The sequence below is a fragment of the Leucoraja erinacea genome, unplaced genomic scaffold (genome assembly GCF_028641065.1).
Source record: "Leucoraja erinacea ecotype New England unplaced genomic scaffold, Leri_hhj_1 Leri_145S, whole genome shotgun sequence".
Taxonomy (NCBI): Eukaryota; Metazoa; Chordata; class Chondrichthyes; order Rajiformes; family Rajidae; genus Leucoraja; species Leucoraja erinaceus.
In genome coordinates, this window is record NW_026575737.1 from 164112 (window position 1) to 180060 (window position 15949).

General features: G+C 45.6%; 1 protein-coding gene across 1 annotated transcript; it reads right to left on the reverse strand.

Moving 5' to 3' along the window:
• Positions 1-208: 208 nt before the first annotated feature.
• On the reverse strand, positions 209-4371 carry LOC129715862 (interferon alpha-inducible protein 27-like protein 2A). Its single transcript, XM_055665749.1, has 4 exons — positions 4325-4371; positions 3602-3645; positions 1967-2128; positions 209-334 (listed from the first exon to the last, which is right to left on the reverse strand). The coding sequence occupies exons 2-4, from the start codon at positions 3639-3641 to the stop codon at positions 255-257; spliced, it is 282 nt and encodes a 93-aa protein (XP_055521724.1). The 5' UTR covers positions 3642-3645; positions 4325-4371; the 3' UTR covers positions 209-254.
• Between the last annotated feature and the right edge of the window lie 11578 nt (positions 4372-15949).

A 15949-nucleotide genomic window follows, 5' to 3' on the forward strand; every position in this document is an offset into this window, starting at 1 on the left:
ACATCAGAACCTCTCAAAATATTATGTTCCCCATCCCAGTAAGCAGCTGGGGTGCAAGATTGCAACCTTCACGTGGTCCGCCCTGTTTCGACTAATGCGCACAATCAAATAAGATCAAATAGAACAAGTTGTCCTACAACTTTAGGCTGTGCATGCTACACGCAAGAGGAAGAAGTAAGCAGCCTGAACAGTTACAGATGAGTCAGAATTTAAGAACGGTAATTTGTTCAATTTTATTTAGGCCATTCTTCTCTTCAGCGTGCGATCGCTGCACCAACTAATGCACCTCCAACCCCAACTGCTGTACTAGCAGCGGCAGACAGTCCAGCAGCTCCTAAAGAAAAGCAGGAAACAACAAATAAGAATGAGCTGTAAACAATTTGAGACACCCTGAAATTATTAACAACCAACACCTCATCCCTGAGCAGCATAGGTACAATGCCACCTGGCACTAACACATGAAGGCAGCATCTATCATTAAGGATCCCCACCATCCAAGCCATGCCTTTTCTAACTGCTATCACTGGGCAGGAGGTATGGAACCATGAAGTCACACATCACCAGGTCCAGGAACAGTTTCTTTCCTGCATCTATCAGGTTCTTAAATCAACCCGAATCCAAACTCAACAATGGAAATCTATTGAGGTTTGCACTACCATTGCAATTTTATGCACATTTTCTTTTTTTCTCCCACATAATATAGGACAATACAGGAACTGGCCTTTCAGCCCAAATGTTTGTGCCGAACATGATGCCGACCAAATCTTATCTGTCTGCACATGATCCATTTCCCTCTATTCCCTGCATATCCATGTGCCTATGCAAAAGTCTCTTAAATGCCGAAGGGCCCATTCCTTGTGCTGTACATTCTATATTCTATGATTCTCTGTACAGCTATTGTCTTCTCCATAATGAGTAGTGTGACCCTTCCCTTCTCTTTTGCATTCATTTTGGCCCATCTGAAATTTCTACGCACCCGCACATTAAGTTGCCAGTTCCTTCAACCATATTTTTGTGGTTGCTATAACATCATAATTCCAAGTGCTGATCCATGCTCTATGCCCAAATGATTTACCTGTGGGGTCTGCTTCATTAACACAAACACAGTCGACTGTGCTAGCCTTTCCATGATTCCTAACCTGTCTCTGTTCTGCCCACTGGATTTGTTTGATAATCCTCTACGTTCCCCAGAATGCCTCCACAACTGCTGCACTAAATCTTCCCTTCCACCTGCCAATTTTGTTTAAAAACCTTCTGAGGAGCACACATAAATCTCTTACTAGGATAACGGTTGCCTTCCATTTAGGTGCAATCCATCATTCTTGCTTAGGTCCCTCCGCCTCCAGAAGCAATCCCAATTATTCGCCTGCACAAGCTCTTTAGCTAGGCACACATCCTGTCCACCTATTTAAACCCTCACAGTGCAAGCAATCTTAACATCACAAACAGAGAGATCCGGCTTTTAAATTTCAGTCTGCAGGACCTTATTCCTCTTACTACCCAACCTCTAACTGTTGTTTCTCTCTCCCCTCATAATGTTCTCTACTGATCTGAGACTTCATATACCATGGAACCACAGTGGCACCCGACCACTCTGGAGTCTCATTCTCACCCAGAGAAGTGCCCGTCTGCTTTCTTCACTGATAACTCTTTCCCACTTCTGCGGACCAAGACTTTTCATTACCCTATTATGTACCGAAGCTCACACAGCCTACTGGCCTTAGCTGATGTTATTCAGAGGAATTGTTCTTCAAATGATCTTAATTTTATATTTATATTTACAGAAAAGCCAAAACAGATTTTATTTTTACGTTGGTGTAATTAAAATATACAGAATTAAATTCATTGCTATAAAGATACATTCTTGGTGTATTTAATATGAAAATGTTATTCCGCGCCATGTTCAGCACAAAGAATTTAAACAAGGAAGATTGAGAGATGCCCATTTCTCTTCACTGGGCCTTACCAGCCGATTGAAGAAGAGCCACCATGCTTCCAGCTGCAACACCTCCTCCACTGGCAGCAGCGGCGGTACCCATCATTTTTGCAGCGACAGAACCGGCCACTATCCCACCAGAGGTAAAGCCCACTGCCCCCAAAACAAAGGGGGCTGCAGCAATGAAAGCGGCTAAAGGAAGAAACATCCCCATTTGATCAGAGTACATTAATACAGGAGCTCAACACAAACCAAGAACACACAGGGATTTAGGTGGCACTATTTCTATGAAAGGTACATTCAAGCAATTTAATGATGGGTAAGATAGCACTCCATGCAACATGCACATTTACTGTAAGACACAAAATGCTGGAGTAATTCAGCGGGACAGGCAGCATCTCTGGAGAGAAGGAATGGGTGACCTTTCGGGTCGAGACCCTTCTTCAGACTTTGATTTATGCCAGCATCTGCAATTCTTTCCTGCGAATGCACTATTCACTTGAATATTATGGGAGATGTGCCACCAAATTACATTTTTGTGATCACCTCAGTACCAAATCAAAGAGGCTGTGCTATGGGCACAAGTTGTAGCTGATATAAAACTGAAGGGGAACATACACAGCACATCTAATCTCATCTTAGTATCTTATAGGACTTCCTCCCTCGGCTCAGCACAGCCTCTAATGAAACCTGATCAAAAAAGTAGCAAGAAACTGCAGTGCAGAGACACTGAGGAGAAAGGGTTACATCTAAGATAGACACAAAATGTTGGAGTAACATAATGATCCGCTGAGTCACTCCAGCATTTTGTGCCTGTCTTTGGTGTAAACCAACATCAGCAGCACCTTCCTACACAAGGGCTACATCTCTCTGAACAACAATCAGAAAAATAAAATATTGAATTGCGGTATTAATGTAATAAAATTCTGTGCTCTGATTCTTCGGCCCAACCAGACTAATATGCATCCACTTACTCTAATCTCATATAATTCTCCCCTTACATAAGTATCTGACTGTATCTACTCCCTTCGGGTACCACTCACCTACAGGTAAGAGGCAATTGACGCTGGACAATTAATCCACCAACCTGCATGCGTTGGTGATGTGGAAGAAACCTCCTTACCTGGAGGAAACCTATGCACGAAAAATTGACAAACTCCACGAAGGCAGGTCAGGACTGAACCCAATCACTGCAGCTGTGAGGCAGCAGCTTTAGTAGTCACAACACAGTCCTGCCCACACTATTAAAATACAGTAAATAATTTCTAATACTTATGGCATCTGACCTTAGAATAGTCTTTGTTAAATGCTTTTGGCCTTCAAGTTAGAAGAATCCTGACTAATGCAGGGCAGAGAGAGCGACACAGAGCACAGAGAGGGAAGGGGGGAGAGAGAGGGAGTATGAGGGGGGACAGAGACAGAGCGGGAGGGGGGGGGGGGGGGGGGGGGGGGGGGGGGGGGGGGGTGGGGGGGGGGGGGGGGGTCGTCAGAGGTGAGGGCAGTTTCTCGAACACAATAATCATTCGCTCCCAGCAGCACGAGCAAGAAGACCCCGTGAAAACGAGAAGCTGGTGCAACTTGGGTGGGGAAGGGATGGAGAGAGAGGGAATGCCGGGGTCACTTAAAGTTATATAAATCAAAAGTCTACTTATTGATTCTACTCACCACTACCAGCGCTGGCCAGAATAAGCATTGCTAAAACCATTTTTCTGTGAAGAGAAAAATAAACCATTTAAAAATAAACCTTGCTTTGAACTTGTATTTAAATACTTCAGCAAATAGTTAAAAGGTAACGTTTTTTTCTGAGATACACCATGCAAAAGACCCTTCGGCCCACTTTTTCCACACCAACCAGCGATCACCCGTTCACATCAGTTCTCTGTTATCCAGGCAGGAACTGGCAGTGGCTTCAGGATTTCCACATTTCCACTCTGTGTGCCAACTTCTCCAGGCCAGTGAAAAAAATGACTCACTCAATGTATTTCAAAGAGAAATTTATTTCAATGTATTTCAAAGTTCTCAATGCTGTCAAAGGGAACTGGCCTCTGCCATTATAACTGCTGTAAAACCCTTTGCACAAGAAGTTTAAAACGTCAAAGATTTTATAAAGGAAAAAAAAATTAAGGCATCTTTACATTTTATATATTTTAAGCAACTTTATGTGTTCCCATCTTTATATACCATTTTCTTTACTTCCCTTTTCCTTCCTTCATCTCCGCAAACCTGCCCAGATATCCAAGTTGAATTATACTTGTCAATGTCTGACTGCAAAAGATGACAAACCCCCCTGGTCCCAAAAAACACAGATATTTATCAGGATGTTGTTAGCAAAACCTCCACCTTGTAATTTAATTGCATAAATCTTAATTTAAATATTTTCTACATCACCTTTCAAGATGGTTCCGTGAGTATCTGTTGTCTTTTGCCAACAAGTTCTCTCAACATTCGCTGAAGAACCAATATATATAGCAAGCCAAGTGTACTCTTCTGGGTCCTAAAGTTAGTCATTATTCGAGGCAATTACACAAGATTTAAAGTATTTCCTTGTATAGAGCAAGAATGTGTACGAACCAGTAAATTATATTTGCAAATATCATACAGCATTCAAGAGCTTAAATCTTCTATATTACTAAATATCTGATCTTGACCACTTCCTGCTGTTCTGTATATTGATATTAGAAAAAATGCTGCCATTTATGGCTGTGATTTTTGGCCATCTTACTGAGAGTCCCCCTCCGCTGCGCAGGACAAGATAATTTTTTCCATTGATGAAAAATAAAAGAGTTATTAGTGTTTTAAAAATGTTGAGATTCTCTCTCCTGAAGTTTACGCCCCTTCCGGAGGACTATAAAACCCGGAAGTGTGCAGGTGCCTCAGTTCTCTGCAAGATAGGGGAGCGAGAGGTCGCAATTCTCAGTCTGAGCTGTGAATAACATTGAACACATGTCTACTAAAATGTGAGTGGTTTTACTGACCAGTCAGTGCCCTTAATGTGGTTTCAAAATATAGTTTGGAAATGCTAGAGCAGTGTTGCCTTTGGTTTGGAAATGCTAAGGCTGTGTTGCCTTTGGTTTGATAATGCTAAGGCTGTGTTGCCTTTGGTTTGGAATTGCTAAGGCTGTGTTGCCTTTGGTTTGGAAATGCTGAAGCTGTGTTGCCTTTGGTTTGGAAATGCTAAAGCTGTGTTGCCTTTGGTTTGGAAATGCTAAAGCTGTGTTGCCTAATTAAAGTTGCTTTGCCTAATTAAAGTTGCTTTGCCTAATTAAAGTTGCCTTGCCTAATTAAGGTTGCCTTGCCTAATTAAGGTTGTCTTGCCTGATTAACGTTGCCTTGCCTGATTAAGGTTGCCTTGCCTGATTAAATTTGCCTTGCCTTCTATATAATCTTGACCACTTCCTGTTTGTGCTTTATATTGATTTTAGAAAAATGTTACCACGTACAGCTTAAATTTGTGGCCATCTTACACAGAGTCCCCCTCCGCTCATCAGGTGCCAAAGATTTTTCCCATCGATGAAAAATAAAAGAGTTATTAGTGTTTAAATAATGTTGAGATTCTCTCTCCTGTCATTCACACCATGAAGGCCATGCCCCCTTCTGGTGGGAGGGGGAGGGACTATAAAACCTGCAAGTGTGGGCGTGGCTCAATCTCTGCAATATGGAGGAGGGAGAGGTCACAACTCGCTGTCTTTAGTGGCCATGCACTCTGCTTGAAGTGGTATGAAACTGCACTTGAATTTGGTGGCCTTGCACCTGCTTGAAGTGGTATGAAACTGCACTTGAATTTGGTGGGCTTGCACCCTGCTTGAAATGGAATTTCAAGGAATAGCTGTGAATCAACTGCCAGCCCACCAGCCGTGAGTGAGCTGCCAACACAACAGGCTTGAGCGACAGCCGCCAGCCCAATAATCCATTTCGCCCACAATGACCATACTAGCCCTCTAGAAAACAGTTCCTACAGCCCACAACACCCATACTAGCGCTCCAGATAGCATGCCCCCCCCCCCCCCCCCCCCCCACCCCCCCCCCCCCACTGGCCACCAATATTGGAATTGGTGGAGATCTGGAATAGTGCATTAGGGGACCAGACCTCCTGTGTGATGCTCCCACAGTCTAGTATCTTCTTAAAGCTCTGTTTATTTAGTAAATACCTTAAATTGCCGGTAATTTACTTTTATTTTATTCAGTTTCATTTCCTCAGAACTGACGTTACATCAGCATTTCATTCAATAATATTCTTGCAAATACAAAATGAATTTTAAATGCTCCAAAGGTGCTGAGCTGGGATCAATTTTAATTGTTTCTCTCCAGCCTGAAACAAAAGCTGTGTGCTAATTTATTATTATCAACAGAAAATACTGCAGATGTAGTAACCTGGTGTAAAAGGCAGATTCCTGTTGGAAGAACTCAGCAGATCAAGCAGCATCTGTGGAGACAGAGGACAGATGATGTTTTGGGTGAGACTCCACATCAGGACAAAGAGGGAGGGTGAGAGGAGCTGGTAGGCGATAGATGTAACCAAGTGAGGTGGGGGTGGGGGGGGGGGGGGGGGATAATGTGCAGATAGAGGTAGGTGAGGGTTTGGGATGGGGAAGGATGAGGCAGACACTGAAAGATAATCAGTGACCAGATAAAGGCAGGATGGTGGGCAGATGGAGTTAGTTGGTGGAAGGAAACTGAGATTGGGAGGACAAACAGGAGGGTTTTCTTAGAAATAGGCTAGTGCAATAGGTAGAATAGTGAAGATGGTAGGAAGATGGAGATCAGTTGTTTGGGGTGAGAAGGTGGTAGGCGGATCGGGTAGGGGGGGGGGGGGTGGGGGGGGGGGGGGGGGGGGGGGGGGGGGGGGGGGGGGGGGGGGGTGGGTGGGGGGGGGGGGGGGGGGGGGGGGGGGGGGGGGGGGTGGGGGGGTAGGGGGGGGGGAAGCTGGATGAAATGGAGTTGTGGGGATGGATGGGGAGGGGGGGGGGGGGGGGGGGTGATGGAAAGATGGAGGTCAGTTGGGGGAGGGAGGCGACGGAAGATGGGTGGGGGAAGAATGATGGGGGTTGGGGGGGGGGGGGGGGGGGGGGGGGGGGGGGGGGGAGGGGCTGATAGACTTTTGAAACAGAATAGTTTCTTACCAACAGAATCCATTCTGGGTGTTGGGACAATTGCTATTGGAAATTCCAAGACTTGGGGGAATATAGAATTGTTTAAAAAAAACTATAAATCCTAGTTTCCGTATTAACAGACAGCACAGACAAACTGAAGGAGTTAAAAGCAAGTTTAAGGTTAATTGTGTGTTATGCTTTGTCAATTATTCAGATTATTTCAAACCCTGCTTCAAAAATAAAAATAGAATACCACATTGCAGTTTGTTGTGAATCTGGCCTAAGTTACACTCCAGCAGTTACCTAGGATACCAAGTTGGCTGCACTGCATTATAAACAGCTGGCCGGACGTCATTCTAAGATAATCAGATAAGTTTCATTTTCTGAGAACTAGTTTCGATTTTGATGAAATGCAAATTTCATTGTACCAGAAGTGATGAACTCAACATTAAACTATTTCAGCTTCTACAGCAAAGAACAGAAAATATTAAAGGAATATTGCTGGGAATTTTGACAATTATAAGGAAGACTAGACTAGACCCTGTCATACGGGAGGCCTGGTTCCCCACGCAATCCGTTCCCCCAACGCAATATTCCACCACTCACGCATAGCCCCCAACTGCGCAGGTGCGGCTCATTTCCCCTCATCCCGCAGCACTCCCTTCCCTTCCTCTTCACCCTCCTTCTTTCCCCTTTCCTCCTCCCCTCCCCAATCCCTTCCTCACTTCTCCCTCCCTCTCCTTTCCCCTACCCTCATTCACTCCCTCCCTCCATAACTCCTCTATCCTTTCTACCCCCCTCCTATCCCTCTATCCCCCACCTCCCCCTATCCCCCTCACTATCCCTCTATTCCCCTCCTCCCCCACTTTCCTCCCTCTCCCTCTCTAACCCCTCCTCTCCCTCAATCTCCCCACTCTCCATCCTCATCTCCCCAGCATCTCGAGGATGCAGCTCCTTTCCTCTTAACCCTTTCCTAACGTACGGTTAAGGTTAACTCTAGGGAAAGACAAAGATGGAACGTTGCAGACATTGATTAATGATGGTTTATTGCAACTCCACAAGTAAACATTGTGTCATGAGGATATAAAACTCCTATAGTTTACTCTAGCTTGTTGAAGTAGTTTGAGTCTTCTCAGATTGCTTCCCAATGTACATCTGTAAGGCCTTGGGAAAGTCCCTGCCTCAACTACCTCCTCTGGCAGCTTGTTCCATACACTCACCACCCTTTGTGTGAAAAAGATAACCCTCAGATTCCTATTAAATCTATTCCCCTTCACCTTGAACCAATGTCCTCTGGTCCTCGATTCCCATACTCTGGGCAAGAGATTTGGTGCATCCATCCGATTCTACCTCTTCACATCTCTCAGAGGCTTTCTCTAAAGGTACAGAGTCTAAAGGGCCTGTCCAACTTGCCGATTTTTTCAGTGACTTCCAGCATCATTGACTAATGTATCAGATCACTGAAAAATTTGCGGTGTGACGTGGAGTGATGACGTATGACGCGTGGTGTTTTTTCAGGTGTCGCAACATTGTTTTTGTCACCGCTGGATTTTGAAATGTTCAAAATCTTTTGGCAACACTGATATGATGCTGGCAGTCGCCGAAAAAAATTGCCAAGTGGGACAGGTCCTTAAGGATTCCTCATCACACTGATCCCAAATGAAAGCAAGTAATTCTGGATCCAATGAGACTGCATAAGAAGGAAACAAAGATAGATATAATATTATCCATTCAGCAACGATTGTAATTGAAAATGGCTTCTACCAGAATTTATGTCACTGGTGAGACACTTTTTCTATGAACTGTTCTACTTAAGGGCCTGTCCCACTTAGGCGATTTTACTGGCGACTGTCGTAGTCGTAGCAGGTCACCGAAAAAACAGCGACTGGACCCCCCCTACGACGATGTCTACAACAAGCTATAACAACCTAATCGGTCAAGCTGCCGACAACCGGCGACCCAATCCTCGCGACATAGGACGTCCACCTATGACCACACCTATGACACCTACGATAACCTACGTCCACCCGCGACAAGCTACGACCCTGTCAACGACAACTGAGGCCAACTGAAGACATGTGATGTCATTTTGGGCTTTAAAACGATGGAATCATTCAGTTTTCCTATAAAACGGGTTGTAGGGTGCGGAGTCAAAACATTCTGCATCATGACTACATCAGAGGGCATTGCTCTTATTACAAGAAGAAGCCCAGAAATACAGACAAACTACCCAGTAAGTAGGTACTTACAGGTGCAGTCAGGGAACTCCTTCGCCTTGGTCTCAATTAGTGAGTATTTCTTATCCTTGTTACGATAAAGTTGGCAGTTCTTATCGTGCAACTCAGGGTTTGCCTGATACCACTCAATGAGCTCCGATTCTTGTTCCCTGCTGAACTCATAGGCAAGTACCTTCCTGCCCTTCATCACCTCACTTGAGGCAATAGTGTCCTGACCATAATCTGAAGCAGAGTTTGGGTCAGCAGCAGCAGCTGCTGACCCAGGCTGCCCTGTAGTCATGACAGGGCAGCCTGTCTGGGGTGGGGTAGTGGTGGGGACATGGGCCACCTCCCTGGTCTCCTCCTGGGCCTCCTTCTCCAGGGTCTTCTCAGTCTCCACCTGCCCGGTGGGTGGGAGTGGGGGCCATGAAGAAAGGTGGTAATTGGGAAAGTTGAATCAATTTAAGGAGGGTGAAGAGATGAGGAATGGCTCATGATCTTGAAAATAGAGGGCAAAGCTATTGTGAATATGAAATGACCTGAGAGATATAGAAGGGGATATTAATTAGCAGCCTTAAAGAATTAACAATCAGTTTTCAAACAGTGTAACCCATAATGTTGAAGGGATTGCAGTTGGACTCAATGAGCTCGCGTTTGGATCCCATTGCATTCCATCCCATCCTATTGGGTGGCACAGTGGCTCAGCGGTAGAGTTGCTGCCTTGCAGTGCCAGAGACCCAGCTTAGGGCCTGACTACAGGTGTTGTGTGTGTGTGTGGAGATTATACATTCTCCCTGTGACTGCATGGGTTTTCTCCGGGTACTCTGGTTTCCTCCCACACTCCAAAGACGTACAGGTTCGTAGGTTAATTGGCTTGGGTAAAATTGTAATTTGTCCCTAGTGAGTAGCATAATGTTAGTGTACTGGCCGATTGCTGGTCGGCGCGGACTCGGTGGGCCAAAGGCCCTGTTCCTGCCCTGTATCTCTAAAGCACTGAGTGTGACTGGGGTCTGATATAGAAAAGCAAAAATCTGCAGATGCTGGAAATCTGAAGTAAAAACAGAAAATGCAGGAAATGCTCAGCAGGTCAGACAGCATTTGTGGAAGTAGAAATAGTTAACATTTCAGATTGAAGAACTGGCCTGTACTGATACGATGGAGATTATTTAATCACATTGGTGCCTGCAGTGTTTTCTGAGGTGATTAACGTTGCACTAGATATGGATAGCTCTCTTTATGTTTAATAGTCAAGCTGATAACATTTTAAAATCATGAACCAGATGTCATAGTTTACCATTTTGCTCTGTATTATAACCCAAGCAAATGCTTCTTCTTATCGAGTCATCGTCACAAGATTAGAAATTGTTCAGCCAGAGCTGAACACACTCCTCGGCATCTGCACACAATGGCGCCTTGCGCTTAGTGCTGGAAAGATTGGTGGAAACAGGGCCGCGACATGAACGCTCTTTCCTGGACCGCAAGCAAATGCTAATGGAACACCCGTCATACGAGATGGCGCCCAACGCAGGCAAGACTTTGTGTGCATGTGACAGAAGTGGATCTGCAATCAGACATTACAATCGCTCCACTCTTTTAAATCTATACTCCGACGGCAACATTTCTTACTTTCACTATGCTCTTCTTAATCTCCTCTCAGATCCATTCTCCAACTCTTGGGACAACTGGAGAACAGTCCTATCTACCTCATTGGAGACCCTCAGACTATCTTTGATCGAATTTTACAGGACTTTATCATGCCTCCTTCATGCCTATTATGCCTCCTGGCATGTAGGGCAGCAACGAAGGTCCTCCGCTCCTGACTGTTCTGGGCTAGCTTCTGGACACTACCCCAGGTCAGGTCCATTATTCTCATCCTAGCATCTGTCGATAGCCCTGGAAGTCCATCACGCCCAGCAGTGTTGATTCCTTCAGTTGCTGTTTCTGTAACATATTTGTTTTAGGAGACAGGGTTGTTAGAAAGGAGTTGCAATTGTTTGATATTATTTGATAGTGTTTAATATTATTCAAATGGAGGAGAAAATATAATAGCTCCAAAACCTACCTTAACTTTGCATTGCCATTAAAGATAATCCCCCTTTCCCTCTGCCCTCAACCTCTCTCTCCCTCCCCATCTCTCTCTCTCTCTCTCCCCCCTCCCGTCCTTCCCCTCTCTCTCCCCCTCCCATCCCTCCCCCTCTCACATTCCCCCTCTTTCACCTTCCTCCCTCCCATACATCGTTAGAGGGCCCACGGCAGGGAGGAGAGAGGCGAGGGCCTGCGGGGGGGGGGCGAGAGTCCGCGGGGGCGCGTGTCCACTGCGCGGGGGGGGGGGGGGGGGGGGGGGGCGAGAGGCGAGGGCCCGCGGGGGAGGGGGCGAGCAAAGATCCTAGAGGACCAAGATAGACCACTCCTCGAAAAACGCGTAGTATGACGTGTGTGATCGTCGACGCCATTTTTCGAGGCATTTATTGGGCTTCCCCCACACTGTCATGGCGTCCTTATCTAAATTTCATCTCACTGCTCTGCTATCAAGTATTCTAATCGTAAATCTAAACGACCCGACCTGTCATTCTTTAGGTTCCCCAATAAAAAAGAAAGGTGAGAAAATATTTTTATTATTTTCAGTCGATATTCTGTCGTGAAAATGTTATTTTCTGTTCTCCCATCAACGGCCATTGGGAAACTGGGTTTGTCGGTACATTAGAAAGTTATTAGACTTATTTTTAATAGTTCTTTACTTACCATAATAATAAAGACAATTTTAACACTTCTGTACGTTTTTGGTCTTGTTCTTGTAAGGGATTGGTCTCCACAATATGGCCCACGGACACATCAGGTCCAGTGAACAGGAGATTTTTCAAGCTCAGATTCAAGTCCGAGAATGGGCGGCTGTTACCCATTATATTCCTCGAATTGTCAAGACATCACAAGCAAAGATCACAAGCCCGCCGTGAAGAAGGGTGCAATCAAATATTATATAACTCTGCTCTATCATCTTTGGGTGCAATGGTGGGTCGAGGGTTCGGTGGCGGCGGCCGCAATCAAAGATACTAGTGGAGCTCTGCTCTATAATCTTTGGTCGGAATGGGACGGCTGCACGTTATAATGTGCTATCGTTCCACTCTCCCTCCCCCCCTTCTTCCCTGTCCCCGTTCTCCCTCCCCCCTTCTCCCTGTCCCCCCTTTCCCCTTCTCCCACTCCCCCTTCTCCCTCTCCCCCTTCTCCCTCTCCCCCCTTCTCCCTCTCTTCTCTCGATCTCTCTCTCTCTCTCTCTCTCCCCCTCTCTTCGCGATCTCCCTCCCTTCCCTCTCTCCCTCCCTTCCATCTCTCCCTCCCTTACCTCTTTGTGAGAGTTGGCAGCTCTGCTATGCCTTGGATCCAAAAGAGGATAGAAAGAAAATACTTAATGGTCTTTGTAAGAAGATTTTAATAAGCTCTTCTACATTTAAGGTAAATTGACATATTAGAGGCAAAACGCATTTTCAATATACAGGTCTCTCCACACAACTGAAAACAATTGCATTTAAGTGATATATCATCCATTGTTCAGGCAAGTAGCACTAGGTTACAATAAACTTCCTACATATTCCAGGAATGCATCTCATAAAAATGGGAGAGGCTTAAATGCATTGTGAAATCATAAATCCATGTTGACTTGGACTAATCATTTTACTGCTATCCAAATGCCCCATTATTACATCTTTAATAATTGACTCCAGCATCTTTCACACCACCAAAGTCAGGCTAACTGGTCTGTAATTCCCCGTTTTCTCTCTCGCTCCTTTCTTGAAAAGTGGGATAGCATTAGCTATCCTCCAATCCACAGGAACTGATCGTAAATCTATTGATCATTGGAAAATAATAGAAACATAGAAACATAGAAATTAGGTGCAGGATTAGGCCATTCGGCCCTTCGAGCCTGCACCGCCATTCAATATGATCATGGCTGATCATCCAACTCAGTATCCCGTACCTGCCTTCTCTCCATACCCTCTGATCCCCTTAGCCACAAGGGCCACATCTAACTCCCTCTTAAATATAGCCAATGAACTGGCCTCGACTACCCTCTGCGGCAGAGAGTTCCAGAGATTCACCACTCTCTGTGTGAAAAAGGTTCTTCTCATCTCGGTTTTAAAGGATTTCTCCCTTATCCTTAAGCTGTGACCCCTTGTCCTGGACTTCCCCAACATCGGGAGCAATCTTCCTGCATCTAGCCTGTCCAACCCCTTAAGAATTTTGTAAGTTTCTATAAGATCCCCTCGCAATCTCCTAAATTCTAAAGAGTATAAACCAAGTCTATCCAGTCTTTCTTCATAAGACAGTCCTGACATCCCAGGAATCAGTCTGGTGAACCTTCTCTGCACTCCCTCTATGGCAATAATGTCCTTCCTCAGATTTGGAGACCAAAACTGTACGCAATACTCCAGGTGTGGTCTCACCAAGACCCTGTACAACTGCAGTAGAACCTCCCTGCTCCTATACTCAAATCCTTTCGCTATGAAAGCTAACATACCATTCGCTTTCTTCACTGCCTGCTGCACCTGCATGCCTACTTTCAATGACTGGTGTACCATGACACCCAGGTCTCGCTGCATCTCCCCTTTTCCTAGTCGGCTGCCATTTAGATAATTGTCTGCTTTCCTGTTTTTGCCACCAAAATGGATAACCTCACATTTATCCACATTATACTGCATCTGCCAAACATTTGCCCACTCACCCAGCCTATCCAAGTCAATTTGCAGTCTCCTAGCATCCTCCTCACAGCTAACACTGCCCCCCAGCTTAGTGTCATCCGCAAACTTGGAGATATTGTCTTCAATTCCCTCATCCAGATCATTAATATATATTGTAAATAGCTGGGGTCCCAGCACTGAGCCTTGCGGTACCCCACTAGTCACTGCCTGCCTAATGAAGAACTCAACCATATTATGGTCACTCTTGCCCAAGGGGGCACGTACAACAAGATTGCTAACTAACCCTTCCTCATTACTCAATACCCAGTCTAAAATAGCCTGCTCTCTCGTTGGTTCCTCTACATGTTAATCATATGTATAAATATATATGTATGTGTATATATGCATGTATGTGTATATATGCATGTATATGTATATGTGTGTATATATATGTTTATGTGTGTATGTATGCATATAAATGTAACCATATGTATGCGTGTATTTGTATGTGTGCATATGTATGTGTATACGTATGTATGTGTATATATGTATGTGTGTATATATATATGTGTGTATAAATATATATATGCATATATATATTATTACTATATAATTATATATATAATTGCCTTTATGGTTTATGTATATCATCTTACAAGACAAATAAATTAATAGTGATTATTTAAATCAAAGTTGCTTCTGATCCATGAGAATAAACTTAATTATCTCTAACTTGCCTCTCACACACAGACACACATTCATATAAATATATAAAATATGTATACGTTAAATTTAATTTTGTGCAGTGTGTGTTAAAGCAATACAATGCAAGGGAAACTACGCAAAGGAGGGGGCTGTTCCCGCTACAAGATACTCGAGGATCTTTGCTTTGGATCAAAGATTATAGCGGAGCTCTATAATCTTTGCTTTGGATCACAGCGGGTGGCATACCGGAAGTCGCGTGTCGCATTAAAAAATGGCGGCCGTGACGTTCCGTCACGTACTACACGCCAGTCCATTGGATTTCGGAGGAGTGGTCTATCTTGGTCCTCTAGGATCTTTGGGGGGCGAGAGTCCGCGGGGGGCGCGTGTCCGCTGCGCGAGGGAGGGGGAGGGGGAGGGGGGGGGGGGGCGTGGGCCCGAAGGCGGGAGAGGCGAAGGCCAGGCCGGAGCGGCGTCTGTTGTCGAGGTTACGGCCGCTGACAGTTGTTCCCACTCCCGCCAGGCGACGGGACAACGGTGTCGTGGGCGGAAGGTGGAGTGGGCCCAGCGTGGAGGCGTCGGGGGAGACAAGGGCCCAACGGGGTTAGATTCAGCCGTTCCCGATCCCGCCCGGCAACGGGAGAACGGTCTCTCCCCCCCGGACGCAACGCAAGTACTTACCCAAAGTAGACACGAGGCTTCGAGGATATCTCTGATTGTGTGGAACAAATGCTCCTCTAGTATCATTAGTGTGGAGTGAAAATTGATCTAATCTGATCCCGCCCGGACCCACCGCGCACGCACGGAGATACAGCGTCATGTTAGCCCCTAGTGCTTCACCGGCTTCCCCCAACGGGGCAACGCTGATTGCGCTCCAATTTATTTTCCTCTGGAATTTTTCTTACTCTGTGAAAATAAATAATAAACCCAACGCACCCTCCCCCCCTCCACTCTGGCAATAGAGGAGGTCCAGGTCAGAAAAGTCCGTCTGGGAATGGGTAAAGGAGTTAAAATGGTTAGCAACCGGGAAATCCAGTAGGCCTTGACAGACCAAGCGTTTGGCGAAATGGTGGCCAAGTCTACACTTGGTCTCACTGATGTAAAGGAGGGCATATTGGGAACATCAAATGCAGTGTATGAGGGTGGAAGAGGTGCACACAAATCTCTGTCTCACCTGGAAGGACTGCTGGATGTGCAGAAGGATCTATGGGCACAGCTGTTGCAGGGAAAAGTACGTGGGGTGGGGTTGGGTGGGAAGGGATGAGTGAACCATAGAGTTGCGGGGGGGAGCGATCTCTGCGGAAAGCAGACGGATGGGATGGGAAGATATGA

Excerpts from the sequence above, each read along its gene's own strand:
- LOC129715862 (XM_055665749.1), bottom strand. The coding sequence starts at position 3,641 with ATGGTTTTAGCAATGCTTATTCTGGCCAGCGCTGGTAGTG. Across the intron at positions 2,129-3,601 it reads TCTGGCCAGCGCTGGTAGTG|CCGCTTTCATTGCTGCAGCC; the intron begins GTGAGTAGAATC and ends TTCTTCCTTTAG. Across the intron at positions 335-1,966 it reads GGCTCTTCTTCAATCGGCTG|GAGCTGCTGGACTGTCTGCC; the intron begins GTAAGGCCCAGT and ends GCTTTTCTTTAG.